This window comes from Rhea americana, unplaced genomic scaffold (assembly GCF_003343005.1).
Source record: "Rhea americana isolate MKP2758 unplaced genomic scaffold, rheAme1 scaffold_53, whole genome shotgun sequence".
In the NCBI taxonomy this organism is placed as follows: domain Eukaryota; kingdom Metazoa; phylum Chordata; class Aves; order Rheiformes; family Rheidae; genus Rhea; species Rhea americana.
The window spans coordinates 5,124,836-5,143,825 of record NW_028186679.1 but is presented as its reverse complement, the minus strand read 5'-3'; the positions used below and the strand labels follow the sequence as shown (position 1 = coordinate 5,143,825).

General features: G+C 37.9%; 1 protein-coding gene across 2 annotated transcripts in view; it reads left to right on the top strand.

Annotated features, from left to right (window-relative positions):
• CACNB2 (calcium voltage-gated channel auxiliary subunit beta 2) overlaps positions 1 to 18,990 on the top strand; it is a 262,022-nt gene that overhangs the window by 236,733 nt on the left and 6,299 nt on the right. For both annotated transcript variants that reach the window (XM_085318357.1, XM_085318359.1), the window contains 4 exons: positions 1,526 to 1,635; positions 16,220 to 16,371; positions 17,014 to 17,109; positions 18,456 to 18,641. In XM_085318357.1, coding sequence (XP_085174483.1) covers positions 1,526 to 1,635; positions 16,220 to 16,371; positions 17,014 to 17,109; positions 18,456 to 18,641 — 544 coding nt within the window. The remainder of the gene's footprint in view (positions 1 to 1,525; positions 1,636 to 16,219; positions 16,372 to 17,013; positions 17,110 to 18,455; positions 18,642 to 18,990) is intronic.

The window sequence follows — 18,990 nt, the reverse complement described above, 5'->3', positions numbered from 1 at the left end:
AACATTTTTAGAATGATAAATATAGGTTCATCTAGTATTGTGTAATTGCATTTGGAAAAGAAAAGGAAATTTTTTTYTTCTTCTTCTCTAGTACATAGGAAGGAAAATTTGCAAGAAAAAAAGGCTAGGAAAGTTTGTAGTGCTCATCAATGATTAGATAAAGATAAATAATGAGTATCCCAAATTACATGTTTGATTTCATTTTAAGACTGTATAGAATTATCTTGCAGGAGCTCTGCCAGAAATCACAATGCTTGGTTATGTTTTTAACTTAAGTCAGACCATGCCTAAATTTTCAAAATGATGTTACTAATCTGTGCTGTGCAAGTAACTCTGTTTTCCTGTATTAACTTCTGGCTTTGTTACATTTTGTAGGGTTTTAGATAAATATATACACATGTTGAGCTCACTGGGAGATGAGCTATTTGATTACATTTCAGATGAACGGCATCTGGCTGCTCTTCCTAGAGGGCAGCTCTCCTTGTTAGCAAATCCATTTCCGCCTTTTGCAAATGAAATCATGCAGAGAACAACAATGAATATCACCAGGTTGATTTTACTCTCAACACTGGAAAAATGTGACCTTTAAACCTTATTAGGCCAGAAGGTTTGAAGGGGAACTTAGCCAAAGGGTATAGTTTGACCCTGGAAAGGAAAACCAGCCGAGTTAACTGCTTTCCTAGGAAGAAGAATGCGCAGAAGGTTATGTAGCAAGTCAGCGCAGACAGCTGGGAGTAACCACTTTTTTCTTGGCTCATCTTTTCTCATAAAAACAAAACTGAGCCTACAAGACACTCAGCCCGGAGCTTTCATTTTCTTCACTTGTGTGTTTGCTTCTCTGTGTTACAGTCCACATTTTCGGGTGGCCAGCATGTTGCTGGATCTTTCTGGAGAATTGTATAACAAAGCTCTTGCACTCTGTTGGAGAACATATGCTCATAAATGGAACAATAAAAATAAGAGTTATGTGGCTGTATTACTTTGCCTGAAGCCTTAYCTTCACCTGTTAACTCTGTGCATATCACTGTTTGCTGTAAATACTGTTAAAATAAGCCATGTTATCATTCAGTACCTTGGAAGAAAAAAACAATCAAAATCAGGGAAAGGAGAAACTGCCCATTCATTTGGGAGTAAGTTGCACCTCCTTTCAGGGAAGAGAAGATTCTCAAGCTCTGAAACTCTGCGGAGTCGATGCTGAGGGTAGTGGTGCAGCTTCTAACCCCTCCAGCCTGGGGACCGGTAGGGAGACAACTCTACCCTCTGCAGCAGCCGCTGCCCTGGCCAGGGGCGTGCTGCACCCTGGGCTGTGCAGAAACAGAGGGGTCTTGTCAACGGTGCACGTACCAGTATTAGATAAAGTATCTTCTCTTTTATTCACTTTGCGCAAAGCATACTTTGCCACCGAGTACTTATTTTCCTGTAGCCCTAGCCATCTTCTGATGTTAACCAATTCTTTTTTCTCCTCACATCCCTGCTGCATGGTAAATAACATAGTGTTGTGCTTTATTTTACTTTATTTTTGCAGTATATCAATTACACGAGTCACAGCAGACATCTCGCTTGCCAAACGCTCAGTATTAAACAACCCCAGTAAGCATGCGATAATAGAGCGATCTAACACAAGATCAAGCTTAGGTAAGTACCTTTAATGGAGATGCCTACAAATTGTAGGTAAAGTACACTACTCTCAATTTGTTTCTATAACCTAAAAATAGCATTCTCTCTGATGTGAGAAAATCACAATTCCCATAATTCAAAACCTTGGCAATAAAAGTCATTTTAAAATCATTATCAGAAAAACTTCATATAGTATTAATTTTGGCTTAGCTGGCTTATGCTAAGTTTTCATATTTTACCATTTGCTGCAGTGAGAAGAAGTAGCTATTGATAAGGCAAATAAAAATCTGAGAAGATGTTCCTCTGCTTAAGTAAAAGTGAAAGTTTCGGAATGATTTGTTTAAGGACACTAGATTAGTATCTTTGATATTATTGTTTTAGTCTGTTATCTTTAAGATTCCTGTGATGTCTTTTCATGGTTTATAAATTTTCTCTTAGACACTAAATTACCTTCGACATGAAAAAAATATTAAAATACACATTCTCTGAATTTAATATCTGTTTAAACTAATGCTGAAGTTTGTTTTAAAAAAAAGGCATTTTAAAGAAACTATATGCCTAGATTCATGGCCGGCATATTTGTCATCTTACTTGAGTTTCTTTGTGTTGAAGCTTGTCTGGTTGTGTGATTAACCATTTATTAGCCAGAAAGAAAAACAAAATTGGCTGGAAAGATCTGACTAATTGTAGCCACATACAGTGCAGATGGCTATGCTGGAGCTTGTTGTAAGTTTTCCTCAAAGTAAACAGAAAAGTCACTGTTCATGTGGACTGAATTCAGCATTTTCTTCAGCACGAGGTGAATTTTATCCAAGACTGCACAGGCTCCAGACAGCACGTGCTTTCACAGTGCAGACCTCTGGAGTTAGCCAGGATGCCTGCTACTGTAGTCTTTGCAGACTCCTGTTAGAGCGCTCAGCTGAGACACAGGACATCCAAGTACAAGTCCCTGCTCAAATAAGAGAAAAGAGGAACTTGAACCCGAATGYCCTGAATCACAGGTGAATGCTTCAGCCAGGGCTTTGGTATTACAAGAATGTCTGCTTCTCTGAGAAGCCCTTGYAAGAGCCTGATTTTAGGAACATATTTTGAAATCTTGTAAATTTGTGGAACAGGAGAACAGCCTCATTCACCTTAGTGAATGAGGTACTTATTTATATTATTTTTGTTTATAAGAAAGTTTGTAAATATTCAGTGGAAGTAGTTTTGTTCACCATTTGCATAAAATAGTTGTCTACCTTAGAATGTTCTACTCTCTTAAAATGTTTGACTTCTGTTTCTTGAACATGTGCTTCTGAAAACCATTGCTTACAGCTATGTGGAGAATGTGAATCTTTACTTAAAAGTGATATGGTGACTTCTAGACAGGTCTTGGTTTGACCTTTTTCATGTATCAGAATGTAATGTACTGTAAAAAAAAAAAAAAGTAATGTATATTTTTATACAAAAGAATATATATATATATATATATATATATATTTCCCAGTTCTGTGGCCAAAATTAGTTTAATAATCTAGAGAAATGGTGAAGTGTTTTTTATTTTGACTAGAATTGAAAATTGATAATAAAGATAGAGATCATCCAGTCCTGGAACATAAACAGAATCATGGTGATTAATTTTCCAGCCAGAACATCTAAGTGAGAGGTTACAGTACTGTACAAATATATGCAGCAGAAAAAAGTGTATCATCTGTTCCCCATGCTGAATTATTTTCATGCATGTAAAACAACTGTCAAAAAATATATAGAGGGAAAAAAAATCTATAAAATAAATTCAGCCCAATGGTTCATAGAAACAAGTCATCAATTTTTTACTATGAATTGTTCTCTTGCATTGTTCTCATGGAAAACTTTGGCCTCTCACACAGCAATGCCTTTTCATTGGTCAAGGTATATTCTTGATGAAGCTGTTTAAAATGAGTGTGCCAACAGAACCTCAACCAGAAACATCCAAAAAAGATTGTATTTATGTATATATGTGGATAGATAAATGTGACTGTATTTGTTGTAGCTAAGAACTGTTACTAACATTCCCCGAGATTTCTTCTAATAGATCTGATTTTCAATTGCTTTTAATTGTTCTAAAATTTAATTGGTTTATAATATTATTTTGAATTGTCTTGGGAAATACTGGTTAGAGCAACTAGGTCATTTTTGACAAAGAAGTTAGGACAAGAATTAAATTTACCCATGTTAGAATATTCTCAAAACCATTTTTTCAAAGCTCTAATACTCCCATGGTCCTAATACTCTAGCAGGGTTTTGAAATTTGATACTGAGCAGAATTATGAGTTGAATTATATACTTTGGGGAGTTTTTATGAAAATAGTGAAAAAAACTTGAGAAAATTATAAGTGTTATTTTAAGTTGCAATTAACATGCTGAGCTTTCCATCTGAATTTCTTGAAAATTCAACTATCACTGGGCAAGGTCCGGTACTGGTGCTGAGCAGAACCTGCCTGCAGCAGATTGGGTCAGGGCAACAAAACAGAGCTAAAAGCTGGAAAGTGCTTATCTTTCAGCTTTCAATTCGTAATTTCTTCTGCAGTATGGAGTAAGAAGATGTTTTTAATTATTTAAATTAAAGATGCTCAACTGAAGAAGTAGATGGAGGGGCTAAGAAAGAAGAGTCAGGAAGTAAAAACACATTATAAAGGAGGAAGGAGTTTTGAAAGAGGAGCTGATCTTCCAGATCAGCTGGAGGAGCAGCTTGAGGCTCTGGAGTCCAGACTGAGGATGGGACCGTGGGAGAACAAAAACTACCCAGGAAGGAAGTCAGAGAGGGAAACAATGTGATAGCAAGGTGCTGGGCATAAAACTCAGATGGGATAAAAAGTCTGGGAGGTAGAAAAGAGAACTTGATTAGGTAACGAGTCTGGAAAACCTGGTGCAAGGATGAAAGAAAGAAAATACAAAGAGCGTCACAGCCTATTCCCTTGCAGAGCCTGGGATATATCTCAAGGTTATGATAGAGTCAGAACAGAAAATACCATTGTAGCCTGCTGGTAGGTGTCATCTCCTAGCACTGTTCTCACAAAGATGACCACAACATACTGCTGCTGTGAGTTCTTGGTTGGCTTTACGTAGCAGAGGTAAGAGGCAATAGCACACCGTGAAGTTAATTTCTTATGTTCGGATAGTGTGAGCAATTTGCTATATTTATAAGTTGACGAAGGAGCCACTAAGAGATTATTGTTAGGATTACAAACTGAAGTTGTGCGACATAAATGTTAGGAAATAATAGAATAAAGGTTAACTGTGCAATTTTGTTAGTACCTCAGCTGATGTATGTTGTGATTCACTTGGATTAGATGTTTGCAGATGGTTTTTCTACCAGTCCTCTGCCTCAGTTTTTTTCTGAAAAATGGACCTACTCATAGTGGCAGCTGTAATTGATCAGTGGAAGAGGTCACTGGCTGTTTTGCTTGCTACAAAAAACGTACAGTGTTTGAGGCAAGAGATTTCAGGGAGGTAAAGGAAATTTCCTTTTATAAAAAAGCAGAATGTGAGATTTTCAACTTAACCTTTTTTTTTGGCAGAAGAATTGATTTGATGAAAACTTTTTGCGGCAGTAAATCTATCAGTTTTAACTGAGGAGATTGCTGGGATCCAAGATAGAAAACTTGCTCCTCACCCAGCTTCCACCCTCAAATGAGCTCCTGCCCCACCAATTAAAGCACACCTTTGGGATGTAGGACGCTCAAAGTCAAGTTTCTGCTTTGCCAGCCCTGGAATAGGGAAAATGAATTTCAATCTTAAACATATTAAACGCTGAGCTGCCTCTTTTGGATGAGCAAATGTTGATTCCCTATACAAAGAAGTATCCTGTAGACCACGTGGCAGGGCAGTGGTAGCTCCCTGTCGCTACCGGCAGCTCACGGAGCAGGTGGTGCCCGCRGCATTTTGCTGCCTGCGGTTGGGGTTTGGTTCAGTGCTGTCCATGCTGGTTATTTACACCAGGCTTTTTAAAATGGTAAATTTTCTTTGCAGTTTTCTGCATGGCCCACACGTAATTTGTAGACATACTAAGTACTGTGACTGCAACTGAGATTTTGGGCTTTGAACCTATTAAATGCTGAACATAAATGTTCTGAATGCATATTTTTATGTCAAAAAATAATGGTTCATCAAAGTCAGTGTGTTGCATATAAGGCACTAATTTTGAAAGAGCAAATCTTTATGGGCTATTGGAGCTAATGTTGGATACCTTGCCAAATTTCAGGCTTATGGGTTTTCATTCCTCAGAATTTCTTTCACTTTAGAGTCGCCTAGTCATTAAACTGAGGAGATTTTCTTTTTTCCTCCCAAACTATCTCAAAGAATTTTTCTCTTCTCTCAGGACAGTACGACACTATGTGCTGATAGTACATAGGAGCATCAGGAATGTCCTGAGTCATAACACTAAGTTTTAAAACAAGCTTCAAGGTTCCATTCCATTTCGGAAGGAGCAGAATCCCCAGGACCCAGAATTTCCTGCAGGGTGGCTTTCATTTGTCTAGTCTGAAATTAAGTTTTATTATGATAATTACTCTTAAAAATCAGGCACTAAATTTCTGAAAATTAACACACTAAATTAGTAATTACTATCTTTGTGATTCAATTTTCTATTCAGAAAATAAAAATAATTTCATTCTCACCTAGCTGGCTTATTTCAAAGTGAAAGAACAGAACACTGTTACAGGAGTTCCATTAAAAAAAAAAAAGTCCACAAAGAATTTATTCAATTTTATTCATTCTGTTTTCAGAGGGGATTTGGAACAATGTGCTGTAAATGAGCCATGAAATACATATTTGACAATGAGAAGAAAGCAAATGATTTAATATCTGCTTACCAGTTGACACTGCATGGAGTTACACACTGATAGAAGCAGCAGACCTACAGAAATAATATTATTATGTGTTCCTGAGAATAGTGTCTCATAATACAGACCCCAAAAGATCTGATTTACAACAGCTATCATTGTACCTTGGCATTTCCTAATGTCTAAATGTTAGCTTGGCAACCAAGAAATATTTTTTCTAATGTAAGTTTCAGACATAGATAAATCATTGAGTAGGGATCCAGGCTACCTTAATTCCTTTCTAGTATCTGCTTTAGATCTGCTGAGTAGACCTGGGAAATGAGTTTTTCCATGCTGAAATTTTCTTATCTATAAAATAAGAGCAATGGGGCCTTTTCTCCAAATTGTGCGAAGAAAGCCAGAATTCAGCTGACACTAAATCTATTGCTTCTTTTTGTCCCATATATCTACARTGACTTAGTTCTGGTCTAGATGTATAGGAATAGTATTTATCAACAAAAAATGATACTTTTAATAAAGAACAAACTACTATTATTTTCCTCTTGAAATGATAAAATTGTCTGCACTGCATTCTGGGTGCCATTTTTTTTAACAGTTTGCTACAAACATGTTCAGTTTACAGCAAAACTGTTTTAAATCTGCTTAAGTTCTAATGCTTGTTTACAGGCATACCTTTGAGCCACAAAACTGTGTTACAGACATGTTGGTGGGATAACTGTGACAAAATGCAGCTTTAGGAGAACCAAAACTGTTTATAAATTATAGTAGATTTTGACAATAGATTCAGCCACAGCAAGAAATTTAAAAGTGGCTCTTTATTTTTGTAAATACAGCTCCCTAGAATGACTTTATGTTAATCCAGATCACTCCACCTTTCCAAGTTCAGTGACAAGTAATTGCTTTATCCTTCCACATTTGTGTAGTACATCATACAGCTCGACAAACAAGTGACTGATTTATGCCTAAATTATGCTCACTTTTGTAAGCAGCAGTTGTACCTGCTGCAGAGAAGGCTGTTTCGTAGACTTTTGAAAATATACAATATACCCTTGTTTTTTGTATAAGTATTATTTTAATAAGTGGCCTGTGATGTATCAGTGAGTTAATATGGTACAAAGCTAATAAGCTTGATATATTTATAGTGAACACTTTCCTCTTGGAAGGAATTAACCCCCTATTTGAGAACAACTCATTCCTTATCACCCAATATAGGTTTACAGTATTGTGCATATTGTTTGTTTATAATCACGCATACCACAATGAACAGTTGAGTGAGTTGGCGTTATTGGGAACTGATTTAATAAATAAAATAGAATTAATTTCAAGGAGCATACACAAATGAATCAATGTGACACTCAGGAGCAGGAATTAGGGTAAGGAACTGGATTTGCAGGATTATAGGGCAGTCTTAATGGAGTTAATGCTACCTATGTCTACAGACTAAAAGATTACTTTTTTAAAGGAATCAGGTAAAATGGACTTGAGGATCTGACTCAGTGGAAGCAGCTAAATAATCATGATTCTCTAAGTATTCTAATGTAAAATTAATGTGTCCAAGAATTTTGTAAAACCAGTGCATAGCTCAATAATATTTACTAGGACAGTGCAGTTTTATTCCTCTTTGATGTGAAAGCTTGTTCTGTATGTTAAAGGGAAATGTTTGCTTGTCAATACTGTTATATGTTTAATATGTGAGATGCTAGAACTAAATTGAAGGAAAAGGCAATTGACTTCATAGTTTCTTTTAACAGTCTAAAACAAATCTGTAATTTTGAGAAAAGGCTTCTTTCTCCAAGAGGGTACAGTATGTGGTTAAATCTCATTCACCTGAAAATCAGTCTCAATTGACTTAGTTAAATTTCTGTATGCACACATGCCATTTGTAGAAACTGCTGAACCAGCTTTGTGTTTTTGCTGCATTTCTTTGTCAATTATCAAGGACCCAAACCTTTTTCTTGTTTCTGTGTATGTTACACTTGTTAAAACCTTACCTCATGCTGCATGTACAAGAACCTGATTGTCTTGGCTTTTTCCATTCTTTGCTTCATTAATGCTCTCCCTGTCCAGATGTCTTGGGTATGTATACATGCTTGCAAATTACTTTTCCTGCTGTTTTGTGTTCAGTGCTTTATTATACCTCTCAAAACCATTGTGTTTTTCTAGTAACTAGCTCATTGATAGACAGAAACCGATACGGTACTGTGTTGCTAAGCTTTTTTAAAAAATCTTGCATTTCTGCTTATTTATTTTTAAATAATTCTAAATATAACATTGAGATTGACAAGTAAATACTAAAGATTAGATTTTCAACCATAGATCTCTGAAGTGTGTGCCTCAAATCTGCATATTCTAGCACAAACATGTGAATGCTGATATAAAATATGTCATTGTGTGTTTAGTAAATTGATTGCAGTCAAATGTCTGTGAATCTGTTTATCTGCTTTGTATACTTAACTGTATGTGCATATGTAGTAGCCTGTCAGGCATTACATGCACCCAATTTGCATGTGCAATCAAGTGCCTACCTTTGGAAATTTGCCCCTAGAAAATGTTCAAATAAATGCTTGAGAAAATGGTAATGGATTATCAGTGCCAATTTCAGCCTTGTATTTTTATTTTCTTGATATCTCAGTGAAAAGCCACTAGAGTGCTTGAAACTATTGAAACAGTCGTTTGTGTGTGCATGTACACATACATACACAGACATTTAATCAAAGAATTCTGCTGAAGAAGATAATGTTATTCTGTTTTCCCCATATTTGGTAATTTAATGACAGTTGTTGTGTATGATATGTTTTAACTAAATGCTTCCCTGATCATAAAATAAAAATCAGCTTAAAGGAGTGGTAGCTGAACCTCATAAGAATCCTTCGCTACCTGTAAGAGCCTATGGAATAGGAATAGGAAATTGGGATTTGACTGAGAGTATATTTCCATACCAAAGTCTCAAGTTTTAATATAGTTCAACGAGAAGAAGATAGATGCTGTATTTAACAAGAACGTTCATAATTGTCTCTTTATAATGCACCTTCAAGATAGCTGGGACAAAAGTCTAGAACTATCACTTGTAGGAACTAAATCCTCGGGTCTGGTAAAGTAATCTGGTAAACCTCAAGCTACTTTGAACCAGAAGAATGCTGTAACCTAGCAGCCAAGAGCTTTGGGGTTCCCATGAGGATATGGTTGTGTTTCTTTTTAGACATAGGCAGCATGAAGATCCTGAAGCTGTTGCAAATTATCAGCCTCACCTATCTCAAAATGCTCTTTCATTCTTCTGCACCAGGCCTGATTTTGTTAGCTGCTAAGATCAGCGTCTCTATAGTAATGAATTCTCCAGGTAGTTCTTTCTGCACTTTTGTTCTGCACTACCATTCCAGTATTCTAACTTGCATGTGCTTTTTTGGTATGATATTGACAAAGTATGTTAATGAAATTTCCTGAGTGCTTCAAAAGGACATATGGAAAAACTCAGATTCTTAATTTCTTTAGATTAGGTGTAGTTCTCAGGAGCATTTCACTATACTTTCTCATAGTACTGCAGTGAAAGACATATGATTGATAACTATATTGAAATGAATGTGTGTTAGAGACAAAGCAACATAGCAATGTGTTTAAAGGATTTTTAGAGTCACAGATGAATATACCTTAACCAACATACATGGAAAGGTGCACTAAATATTTTTTAGTAGTTAACTGTTTGCTCAAGAACAGAGTTTACTTCCCTTTAAAAATTATTCACACCTGTAGGCTGAATTGATCCAGCAATGTTTCATTCTCCTAGGATCGCAGAACTGATTAAAAAAAAAAGAAAGTTGGTGTCTGTTTCCACATTTTGTGCAGGACTGAGAATTTAGATTGTTCAGCCAGAATGCAAAGAAATCTGGGTTCATTTCTGTTCTCTGCTGACAGAGGTATGAACTCACAATTTCCATCCCTGTGACAGAGCCGTGATCGCCTTCATGAGGGTTGTCAGTCACTCCTGCAGAGTCTTGTGCACTTTGCATACAAATTAAACACTCCCTGGAGAAGGGACTGAAATCCACGTGTTTTACATCCCACTCTAGCATCAGGCTACAGAGTCAGTGTCTCTCCCACTCAGTTAATATGTAAATGTTTTGAGTGGCACACACTCAGCAGGAGGGATTGAATAACCATAATGTAATGGTTCCAGATCCTATTTTTGAGAAAGACTGAACGTTTATATGTATGTTCTGAGTAAAACAATAAACCTAGGGGACACTTATTTAGTGTCTGTGTATGGAATCTAGCTGTAAGAGCCTATAGCCCATTTGCACTGGGTAATGAGATGTGATGCAGAAATACCCAAATCAGTGCCAGCCTGAGGTGGCAATGTCCATTATGAACTGTGCAGAGAAACCAGTTTGGTGCCTGACCAGTAGAGATGTTAGCCTGGTTCTTTGCCTGGTGCTGTCCCAACTGCCCGCTGCAGAGTGTAGTGGACTTAATGAACGGGTGTAGTGGGGCTGCGCTGCCCCACTGGCTCCGGGTCTGGAGCAGCCGCAGCTCTGCCTCGCTCGGTCGTCTCAGTGCGACTCCCCRCTGTGCGCATCTCTCCGCTGCAATCCACTGATTCCAAGCTTCTCTGTTCATAGGCCAGTAAAATTTGCTTTCAGTTTAAACTTGGCATAGGAGTTATCATTCCAATAGTGCTATTATTTTGGTAGTCCAGGAAAATAAGGGAAGGAGTAAATATTTTCATGCACTATTCACCGCAGCACTGTCCACTTGCTAGTATTTTTACACTGTTTTATATTTTCACATAGTAAGTCTTACATTTCACAAGAATGCTAGTCCATTATAGATAAATCTTGGTTATGCTGAGGTTTCCAAACATCAAACTGTGTTTTTAAGTAGTATTTGGATGTGCGTGCGTTCAAGGCCGTCTGAATTATATCCAGGATGAGCCTTGGGCAGACAGAAGGAGAGAAACCTGGTATTGCTGCAGCATCTCACCCTGCAGCATGCTGAAGAGTGCCAGCCTTGTGCAGCCAGACATACAGCCTTGCTGCAGCTCCTTTCCTTTCTGACAGGTGACTAAACTCTGCCTTAAACCTCGCAGGAGCCCCATCTGTTAGGCATGAGTAATGCATGCAACCGCTTCCACTGAAAAATATTATCATCCTCCCACACCCACACCCCCTTTTTATGTAACAGGCGAGTGGTTAAGGGGTTTGGTTGAGACTAGGGAAATTCAGCTGTTTTCACAAAACTACATTTATGTTAGCTGTTTGATTTTTATTTATTTTTTTTTAAGTATATAATGCAGGTACCTTGTGGCTGATTGCCTGAGTACTAAGTTAAAGAGTTTATTCCCCCTTACTTGCTCGCACTCCGCTGCTGGACCTTTTAGCTGGGTAGTGTGAAGGGGAGTGCAGAGGCCACCTGCCTCTCTGCTCCGAGACTGATTCCTCTCAGTSCAGCTCGTGACTTGCTGCTTCATCAGGAGGTGTTTTGAGCACAACTCTCTAGTCATCCTTTTCTCCTCTCTTTTTTTGTTGAGTTGATTCTCTCATATGACCTTTATCATTTCTCAGTAGATGCTGTGTTTTCAATGCAATACTGTCTATGCACTTTTAAGGCACTGGGGAGAGGCAGCATTTTTGTTTTTTTACATATCTATTTCTGGATGCTGCCTTAAATTTCTGTTTTTTTCCTTTAATTATGTTGATGGAATTTAAAGATAAACTATTTTGAAGTCAGTATTCTTGCATAAAAAAATAACATAAGAAAAATGTAGGTCTACTAATGTCTCTTTTCCTTTATTTGCAAAATTATTTGTTGGAAAGTTATTTGTGCAAGATGTTGCCAATCATTTTAGTAAGGCAAACATGCTGATACAGGTAWGTTCTGTTAATACTACACATCTCTAACATCGGGAGCTCTGTTTAAAAAAGTAGAATGCTTTGTCCCTGTGGCTGTTGTAATTCAAGTAGTAATTTAAAAATCAGTTTTGATTAACAAGGAGTGCCACTGATACCAAAGACAAGTCGAAGAGGCCACATAAAATAGGATGTCAAAGTCATACAGTTACTATACTCCCAGCTGATGTGTACTTCTTAAGCGTCCCTGCCRAAAATCAAAACATTTTGCTGTGCATAAACAATATTTTGTGGTTTCTGATCTGGCCTTTGCAGCCCAGAATTTGAGCAATAGCATTGTAATTTTGCATCACATCCCCATCACAAAACTGCCATCTCCCTAGGGCATTCCTAAGGCATAGTGCTAATGTAGCCACATCTCTGTAAAGTTGGATGTCCCATTGACTCATGGTTGCTCTGTGTGATTTACTCAAGCTTTTCCTTGAAATTTATTTGGAAGGTCCAACTAGTTAAAAAAAAAGAAAAAAGAAAAAAACTGTCTGCCCCCATAATGGAACAAGCCATCTGGCATGAGCTGATGTCATTGCATTGAATTTCTGTTCATTTCAGGGTACAGTAGAGTTACTTGGAATTAACAGATAGGAGAAARTGTAAATGTGCAGTGGTTAAAGTTGGCTGGGAGATCTGTGGCTCTTTTTTTCTTAGAGTTGATTTCTAATTGCTTGGAATAAATAACTGAGTGCTCCTGTCCTTTAAAATGTATTACTTTTCTGGTGACCAAAGAGGTAATATTGTATAGACTGCCTTGCAAAATATAAGGCTCACTTGAAAATTKTATAGCTTATTTCTGGTTTTGACTATTGTAGTGGGGCTGCCAGTGCTTCATGATGATTGTCATAGTAGCTCCAATTATATTTATGCCTCTCATTATGGCTAGCAAATTATGGAGTTAACCATTATATCCTCACTGCTATGGCTCTTCAGTACATCAGAAAAAGATGRTATTATAAATAAATGATATTCCTGGAGATGGGAAGATTCAGAAGCAAACCTGTTACTGTGCTGCTTTGAAGATACCACGCTGTCATTATCCGCAATGTTTGGTTTCAGCTCCCTATTTTAGCTGCCAGTGACATTTGTGTTACTATCCCCACAGGACAGGTAGGCTTCTTTGCTTACTTTGGCCAAAAGTCTGAGAGAAAATTTGTGTTGAGTATCTAGTTGGGAAGGGATCTTTACAGATACARCTTTTGGCTTTTGAGAGACGTCCATGAAGAAAGATGCAAGAATGAAGCGGTAGCAGGAGATAGCATAAAACCTTTACCATCTAAAAAGAGACAATACTGCTRTTTAGTTGTGACAGTCTTCTGCATAATGAAAAGTTAGGATACAGGGAAAATGCAGGCTTCAAGGAAAATGCAGGCTTTCCAGAAGATGAAGAAGTATTCTAAGRGATGGGAGATCAGGACCTCTGTGACAGATTCTGTAGCATTTTTTCAACTGTCTATGATTTGAGGGGTAGAGGCACAACATACTTGTTCATTAACTGGGCAGTGTTGACTTTTGAACTTACCTCCTATCTTTTATTATGTTTTTGGATAGCAGATGTGTTGAGAAAAATAAATGAAACACTCTTTAATTGATGGAAAAGATACACTCTCTCTCCATCTCTGGACCACTGGTTCACAGGACCATAATTACCTGTAATTATTGTCCAAGTATATTTCACTAGAGAACACAGTTGAGATGTGTTCTTCCTTAGAAAAAATTTGTTTCAAAAAGTGTAGCAGGAAATTTACTTTACAAAGATGAATCCTGTACTGGTAGAAAAGTGCTTCTAATAGTATAGGAAATATTGATTTGCCAGACAAAATTACGATATACTGGCAAAAGAGTGGTCTTGCTGATAAAACTTGGTTTGGACAAGGTTTTTTTGCAGACTGGAATGGTCTTAAAATTATATTTTAATTGATATTGTTATATTGACTGAAGGTCTTCAGTCTACAAACTCATCATTACAACATAATGACAAATTATCTCCGATTTGTTTATTTTAGTGTTCATTTGGGTTTAAATTAGGGATAGACTATAGAATATCTCCTAGCTAAATCACTGAGGCCGTGGTATTCAGTAATTCCAATCAGTATCTGTATGCAGAGAAGGTACAGAAAATATAACTTTGAATGTGCCAAGAACCATCAGAAGCCCTGTCTTCAAAAATGTGGTCCTAATTCAGACAGCAGCTKGGCCACAGTTCTTTTATCAGCAAGCAGAAAAGCAGGCAATGATGCTTTCTTTACCAGTAAGCTGTGCAAATCTCAACTTGTTCTCTGCTGTCAGAGACTGACTGATTGCCGTGTACTCAGCTAAAATTAGAGATAACTACAAATGGACTGAGATGTTCTCTAATAGATCTGAAATAGCGTCAACCTCCTGCAACAGAGAATATCATATAGAGATTTTTCTGTTGGTCATTTAAAGATACTGCTTCATTTATAGCATGATCTGAATAGTTGCCTATTGATTTGGACCGAAAGACTTTAAGCTAAGTGGAGACCAGCTGGAGTGCTGTGCTTAACTTCTCTCTTGGATATTTTGCAGCCTTATCATGTGTCCTAGTTTATTCAGTTGCTGTTCTAAGGTAACAYAGATCAATGTCTTAACACCTCTTGAAAGGGACACCCATCTTTGAAGAGCCAGCACTGTAGAAAACGCTGTCTCTCTAGCCAGGTCAAGTAGGCTGTGTTTTCCAGCAAACATAATGCTTATGCCAGCTGCAAGAGATGAAACAAAAAAATGATAGTATAATTCCAAGCAAATCCCTAATAATTAAGTACATTGTGCACTTTGGTACCTATAGGTACATATAGGCATTTAAATATCTGTGAATATCTTTTCTTCTAATGTTTGTTTTGGACTGGCTGGATATCTCATCTTTGCTCGTGGAGGGTGCACAAAGCTAAAAGAGAAGCATATATAAATTACAATTTTGTCTGAGATTGCAGCTTTTTTTGTAGGCTTGTACAAACTACCCAACTTCTGCAGTGTCTTTGTTACATGGGGCTGTAGCCAGATTTGAGTAGGAAAAGGCCATTCCATTTCAAGTATAATTTCACTTTTTTAAAATTTTGTTTTGTTTCAACTGGGAATGAAGATTGTTTCTACATCACTTATGAAAGCAATCACAGTACATCTGTCTTGGAGAGATTTGCCTCAGAAATGTTGTATTCCCATCAGGCAAGTTACTGAGGAGCTGGGAGTATGGGTAATTAGAAGACAAGGCAACTTTCTATGGGAAAATCACCTTTCCAGAAATCCAGGGGTTGTGAGGGCACCATGGTATTATTTAAAGTATTGTTTTATTTGCTTCTATAAGGGTTTTGCACATACTTAACATTTTTTTATGTGATACTATATTGAGGCCAGTATAGGAAGGAAAGTCTTTTTTTCCAGAGCTTGATTAATTCAAGTTGAAGCAAATGGAAAAACAGGATCTTCAGCTAACGTATGTAGCTCAGTATATCTTGCTGTCCATTTCAGACACTCTGATTTAAGTATTTTGGTTATTAAGTAGAATTGAACTATGAGTTGAAACTACTTATTTATGGGGAATTAATAGATTGGCAGACACACTGGTTACCCCTTCTTTTCCTGCACGCGTAGACTGGGGTCGTATGAGAAGGTGTTAACAGTATGAGAAGGTGTTAACAGTATTTCTGTGCGCCGGAATTGCGTGGAGGTGAGAGCGGGAGGGGGTACCACCGTCGGAGGAGACACGGTGCGGGCACGGAGCTGCTGCTGACGAGGCGTCCCTTCGCCGGGGCCGGGAGCGCGGAGCGCCGCGGCCCCGCTCCTCGGCTGTCTGCGGRGCGCCGCGCCAACCTACCGCCGTTTCTACGTTTGCTAATGTGAATGGCTTTTTAATATTTTCATAACTCTAATTCTCTGCTTAATCTGCAGCTGAAGTTCAAAGTGAAATTGAGCGGATTTTTGAGCTAGCAAGGACACTGCAGTTAGTAGTACTTGATGCTGATACCATTAATCACCCAGCTCAACTAAGCAAAACCTCTTTGGCTCCCATTATAGTATATGTAAAGATTTCTTCTCCTAAGGTAAAAAATGTTTTACTCACATTTATGCCATTTCAGTTGACTTTTCTTTCTTCTTTTTAAAATCTGGACCTTAAATACAGGTGATTGTGTGTTCTCATTTTGTTAAAATGAAATCTCAAAAAGTTTTATTTTATTCTTACTTCTCTTTGGGTGGTGAAATATTATTCAAAAAGTAACAGCCATGGGATTACCAAAACCCCTTTGGGAATGGGTGTAGCTCAAATGGTTGTTTTATTTGGGATTGTACTGTGTGTTCTCCTACTCTTTAGCATTAATCATATAAATAATTACTGACGCTTTGCTAACTGTTCTGTAGAAGACTCTTCAGGGTTTTACCATCTAGGCAAGCAATACAAAAACAACGGAAGAGCATTCACATAATGAATATCAAAATGACCAGTAAACTTGAACAGTTAGTGGTTAGTTTTGTAATTTGGATGCTAGACATCAAAAAACCCTGCCGTTTTGTTCAGTAACAAAACACTTGTAAGTGGTTATAGCGGCGCATTGAGGCTGACCCAGCTCACAATCCGCTGACTCTGAAATCTTGTTGAACTGACTGGGAGAATGATCGAACCTGTTACTTCACTTCTTTCTGTCTGCCTTCTTTTTTTGCTTTTGTAAATGTCTCATTTTCCACAGGTTTTACAGAGGTTAATAAAATCTCGAGGGAAATCTCAGGCCAAACACCTTAATGTTCAGATGGTGGCAGCTGATAAACTGGCACAGTGTCCTCCAGTGAGTTAATGCTAATTTATGTCTTGTTCACTTGAAAGCTGCTGATTCCTGTTTAAAGGTGCTGATCCTTCCTTTCTTTTCAAGAGGTTAATTATGTAATTTTTAGGAATGTTTGCCCCCTTCTGGCCATATTTCACTATTGCTTTTTTGCAAACCCCCTCCTGAGGTCTCTGGGTGGTGAACAAAGGGTTCGGGTAAGAAGCACTCCTTTTCAGAAACACGGTAATTAGCATGTACACTCATTGCTTGAACAAACTGAGGAATTGTTTTACATGATAATTCTTTACGAGATATTGGTTTAAAAATGAACTGTGTGACTGACTGCTTTTTCTCCAGAAGTCTAGGGTAAGGCAGGTGGGTTTAGTAGTTCCTCTATGTCATGTGTCATCGTAGCTGATGACTGCTGGCACTTGCAGTCACAGCTTTGKCAAAGAGCTGTGGGATACTGTGCAGCTGAGCTGCAGGGTAGTTCTTCTGTTGATGTGCAATTATGCAAATTCTCTCAACTTCCACCTAGTAGGTGGAGATGATGAGACCATAGTTGTATATAGAGCACGGCAAGGATTACCCATTACCTGCATAACAAACTGCCAAGAGTAAGGTAAGAGCCCAGAAGATAAAGGTTCGATTAAATTCCAGAAGTGGTAATTTGCCATAATTAGGAAGCTGGGTGAGGGGGATGTTTTCATCACTTAAGTTGAAGCATCGCAGTAAGAGACTAGCCTCCTCAGCAACACAGGAAGTTYGTGAAGATTGCTAGAAACCTGCCTAGGTTCTCGAAATTGCCTTCAGGAAATTGCCTTTCTGACCAGGTTGGGGAACGATGTAAACTGTCCTACTAACTTTAGATGCCTAAAATTAGATGGTGTAACTAATCTCTTAGATAATATTTGTACAGCGTTTGGAAACGCGATGCTCTGTATTGGGCAAGTCTAGTATTGTTATTAGCTATTTGTCTTAGTTTGTCTTAGTTTTGTATTACTTATTCTAGGTGTGGGGATCCAGCTCCTTTTCCTGTTCTATTTTGTTCCAATAGCTAAAAAGCTTTAATATTTCTCCTCTTTTTGAATATTTGAGTTTTAAGATTTGTTCAGACTGCCTCTTCACTGAGTATTTATGTGTTACTAAGTGGAAGTCAGGAGGACTTGCTTTGGCAAGCTTAACATGAGTGCTAGTTATTACTGCTGCCTTTTCTGTTGCTTACATTAAAAAAAAAAGGTAAAAATGTCTAACCACAAGTATTATAAATGTGGTTCATTTTGGTGAATAGAAAGTGTGGTCATCAATCTCTATAGCTGATGTCTGTTGAGCTGTGGTTATTCTCACTAAAACTTTTCCTTTATCAGGAAATGTTCGATGTAATTCTCGATGAGAACCAACTTGAAGATGCTTGTGAGCACCTTGCTGACTATCTGGAAGCCTACTGGAAGGCCACTCATCCACCTAGCAGCAATCCTCCTAACCAGCTTCTCACTCGCACACTTGCAACAGCCACTCTTCCTATTAGCCCAGGTTCAAATATTAATTTACAGGTACCGTTTTTATGCCATCTCTTCTTCTCTTTTATCAACTTCTCCTTCCAAAGTGAAGTGGTAGTCTGATACCAGAACATGCTGAATATGCATTGCTGCTGCTGTTAGCGCAGGAGCAGAGCTTTTGCARTAGACATTTGCCCATTTTTAGTATAAATTGCAGAAGACTGGCACATTATTGCTACTGTATTCACAGTAGCATGTGTTTGCGTATTGACTAGTGAGCCTGTTTTGACCCCAAAAGCTAAGCGAGCTTGRCTGAAAACATATGGTGATGTAAAGTGRAATACAGATTTCATTGTGCTYAGGATACCACTGCGCCGGTAGTACRCGTACCAAGCCACAAGCA